Genomic DNA, 3,928 nt, shown 5'->3' on the forward strand with positions numbered 1-3,928 from the left:
CTTCATCATGGTCTTTTCGATGTTGTTCTCCAGCTGGCGAATGACCTGGGGACAGCCCCAAGGGCACAATGCTAGCAGGCACCTAGAGACGCTGAGACCAGCTCAGGATGGGGCTGGACTTTCTTCCGAGGGTCTCATTCACCAAGCCCCGCCTACCTGACGGAGTCCCGCCCTAGGCCCCGCCCCGCGTAGCCCCGCCCCCGGGGTTCCGCCCCTCCCGAGCTCCCCCCCACGGAGTCCCGCCGAGGCTGCCCCGCTCCTCCCGGGTCTCCGCCCCCCGAAGGAGCCCCTCCCACTCCCCTCACGAGGCTCCGCCCCACCTGCAGCAAGCGCTGCTCCTCCTTGGTGGCCTCGGGCTGGTTCTGCAGGCTGGCCAGCTCCTGCTGCATGCTCTCCAACTGCTTCCCGCGCCGCCGCACCAGGTGGGTCAGCACGTTGTGCACGTTGACGCGATCGAAGACGTACTTGCGCAGCTTCTCCCGCGCCACCTGGCGAGAGAGAAGCCACGGCCTGCGCGTGGGTGCTCAACGTGTCGCCGGCCCGCCTGCACCGGGGCGGCGGGGAGGCACCCTGGGGTGGGAAACTCGTTCTGCCCTCCCGCCGGCTCCCCAGTGTTGTTTACTGGGGGGGGGTGCGCTGGCTGGGTGAGACTGAGGGGTCCCGCCCGCCGCCTCACCTCCATGGTGCAGCGGGAGTGCGCCAGCCTCATGGGGACATCCTTCCCGCAGGCCTTGGCGATGGTCCGCTGGTCGTACTGTGGGGCGGCGGCAGCCGAGCTGAGGGCGGGAGACTGGGGGGCGGCACCTCTGCCTCCCCCTGCTGCCGAACCCTCCAGTCATTCTCCCCAGGCCTCTTCTGCCTTGTGCCAGCCCAGCATCAAGACCCCAAGATGCAGAGCGCTAGGGGACCGCTTCCAGGCCATCCCAGCTCAGATGTGATAGGGGCCGAAGCGGGGTCCCAGGTCTCCCGTACGTGACCAGAGAGCCAGAGCGGCCCCTGCTGGACAGGGTAGCTCAGGAAAGGGCACCTAGTCAGGGAACCCACCCCGTCTTCTAGGGTGGGCTTGCTGGAGTGACGAGCCCGGCACAGGTCCCCGCGAACCCCTGTTCAGATGCTACCTGGCTCTACAAAGGTTGAGGTCAGAGCGAGGAAGGGAGCAGAGGAGCCCGCGGTCCACCTGTGTGCGTTTCAGCCCGTGCCCGCTCCACCCTCGCCCCAGGCAGCAGGGAGTGGGCGGGGCTGTGCACCTTCGTGGCCAGAGCCCAGTCTTGGGCCCCTTGGCGGATGTTGCTGCGCAGGTGAGCCAGCGTCGCCTTGTTCTTCACCGTCTTCTCCTTCACCGCCTGGATCTGCAGCGCCCGGCATTGCTCTGCGGGCGGCCGGAGGGATGGAGCAGCTAGGGTACAGGCCAAGGGCCTGGCCGGACCCCAGGGTGGGCAGGCTGGCAGCAGGGGGCGCGCTGCCTCCACCTCAGGCTCCTATCCTATCTCCTGCCCTGCCGTCGGGGCCGACAGGCAGTGCAAACAGTGAAGTGGAAGCCCGGGATGGGCATGTCCTGTGATCCCTGCCAGACCTGCATCCCTTCCTGTCCCCTCTGGCTTTGGGGCCCACAATGCTCACAAATCTCCTTGAAGCGCCTCAGCTTCTCCTCTCCCCCACTCCTGCCCCTGTGTGAAAGGCCCCTTTGATTCTGCTCCCAGTTTTGGGGTGGAGGGCGGGGTGACCACTCACTCCGTTTGCCCGGGACCGTCCCTGTGCTGAAATGGAAAGTCCTGCACCCTAGAGCCCCTGAGCCCGGTGGGGGGTGGTCCCCCGGCAGTGGACTCACCCTGGAGCCGGGTGATGGTCTTCAGCTCCTGGATCTGCTCGTCCAGTTCTGCCTCACTCCGTGTTTTCATGGTGGCCCTCGGCACCCCTGCACACCCTGTGCTGGGCCTGCTCAGCAGAGCTACACTTGAGATTGTCCCCGGAATCTGGGCCCTTTGTGATGGGGGCCAAGGTTCTCGAAGCCCAGGGAACCCTGGAATTCCTGGGCTGCTCGGCCACCACTCTGCCTCAAGCCAGCCTGGGGTTGTCCCAGGACACTTGAGTCTTATGGCCACTGTGCTCAGGATCACTGCCTGGGCTGGGCACCCTTCTTCCACAGGGAAGTGACTTGTGGTTTGGCAGTGCACCCCACACCGGCCCCCCTACACCCTACCATCCCCTTTACCGAGCCGCCTACAACTCCCGACCCTTCACTGCCTTACAGGCTCCCCATGCTCCGCCCCCCGCCAAGTTCACACTGCACGCCCTGGGTGACCTGGCTCATGAGACCGCCAGCCTCGGCCCTCACTACCCCATCCTTCCCTCAGCTTCGTCCACTGCCTGGCGCCGCCCTGCTCTGCCTCCACTTCCCTGGGGAATCCTGTGTCTAGCTTTATATGTCACTCCAGGAGGGGTCAGCCCCCCATCTGCACCCCCAGCCCAAGCTTCCCTCAGAGCCGTGTGCCCCAAGTGCCCATAGCCTGGGACTCCAGGGGCCGCACATCGATGGGTTACTTTATCCAGTAGCGCTGCATGAGGTCGCTGGGGCGGCTCACACAATGGGGCTTTATCGTCCCGCATCCCGGAGGCTGGACCCCGAGATCCCTGAATGGGCAGGGCCGGTTCCTCCAGAGGCCTCTCTCCTGGGCCTGCAGACGGCATCTGATCCCTGCGTCCCCACATGGCCTTTACTCTGTACCTGTCTGTGTCCTAATCTCTCATAAACACACCAGTAAGGCTGGATCAGGGCTCACTCTCATTTTACCTTAATCGCCTCTTCAGGGGCCCAAGCTCCAAATGCAGTCGTATTCTGAGGCCCTGGGTTGAGGGCTGTAATATGTGAATTTGGGGGTACGCAGTTCAGCATCACAATGGCCTTCACCCATGTGCGGTTCCAGCACCCAACTTCCTCTGTGATCTCTCACGTAGATGCTTTACCTGTCTGGTCACTCATCTTTTATTTATTTTTTTATATTTTTTAAACGATTTATTTATTGTTTTAACATTTTATTTATTTTCCCCCGCCCCCTGGTCACTCATCTTTTAAAAAGTGAGTCCAGTCTGCTCTAAAGCTCCAAGTTCACCCTCTGCCCACCTCCCAGCCCAGGCCCTACCCTCAGGGGGCTGGAAGGGCCTGCCACGTGCATGGTCAGCTTCCCGTCCCCCCTTCTCCCAGGGCTTGAAGCAGAACCTGCTTGCCGTCCCCCAATATTGGTGCTCCCTTCTTGCTCAGAGAGAACCCCTGAATTTTAGTGGGGCACATGGCTGCCCAGAGCAAGGCCGTCTTCCTAGGTGCCTTTGCACAAGTGTACCCCATGACTTAGTTCTGGCCAATGGAGTGTAAGCAGAACGGTGAGTGAAATGTCCTCCTTCCTCCTTCCTGTTGGCTGGGATGAAGACACGATGGCTGGAGCTGGCACAGCTGCCCGGGGCCATGAGGTGGATTTGGAATAGAGGCCATTACCACAGGGAACAGACTAAAAGGAGTCTGGGTCCCTGACCCCGTCAGCCCCAGCCACCCACCTGGACTTTCGCACGTAGGGGAACTCACTCCAGCCTGCTCACGCCACGGCTGCCCTGGGCTTACTGTTCTTCAACTTCCCACCAGCAGAGTCCCTGGTGTGTAACAGGTGCTCGGTGGATGTTCTTTGGAACGAGTGGCCATGCCAGGAGGCACAGGGGCTGAGCTGAGCTCATACGGCATGGCCCCGTGCTGTGTGCCTCCAGTGTGACTGACAAGCCAACTGCAAAGGACGGAGGACGTGCCCAGGTTTACGTCACCTCTGCCTGAGCTTTCCCTCCATGAAGACAGATGTCCAGGAAGCTGGCTCTGGCCTCCCTCCACCCCTGGGGAGAAGCGCCATCGTCCGATCGGTGTGTTTGGGATGACAAGAGGGTGGGC

At 62.3% G+C, this 3,928-nt stretch overlaps 1 protein-coding gene across 1 annotated transcript in view; it reads right to left on the reverse strand.

Moving 5' to 3' along the window:
- The window catches only part of CCDC183 (coiled-coil domain containing 183), an 11,458-nt gene extending 7,536 nt beyond the window's left edge, over window positions 1-3,922 (reverse strand). The window contains exons 1-4 of the mRNA XM_011369973.2: window positions 1,829-3,922; window positions 1,248-1,369; window positions 677-754; window positions 321-488 (exon numbers count right to left, since the gene is read on the reverse strand). Of these exons, the coding sequence (XP_011368275.1) occupies window positions 321-488; window positions 677-754; window positions 1,248-1,369; window positions 1,829-1,898 (438 nt within the window). The 5' untranslated portion in view covers window positions 1,899-3,922. The remainder of the gene's footprint in view (window positions 1-320; window positions 489-676; window positions 755-1,247; window positions 1,370-1,828) is intronic.
- Window positions 3,923-3,928: the final 6 nt, after the last annotated feature.

This window comes from Pteropus vampyrus, unplaced genomic scaffold, assembly GCF_000151845.1.
Source record: "Pteropus vampyrus isolate Shadow unplaced genomic scaffold, Pvam_2.0 Scaffold157, whole genome shotgun sequence".
NCBI classification, from domain to species: Eukaryota; Metazoa; Chordata; class Mammalia; order Chiroptera; family Pteropodidae; genus Pteropus; species Pteropus vampyrus.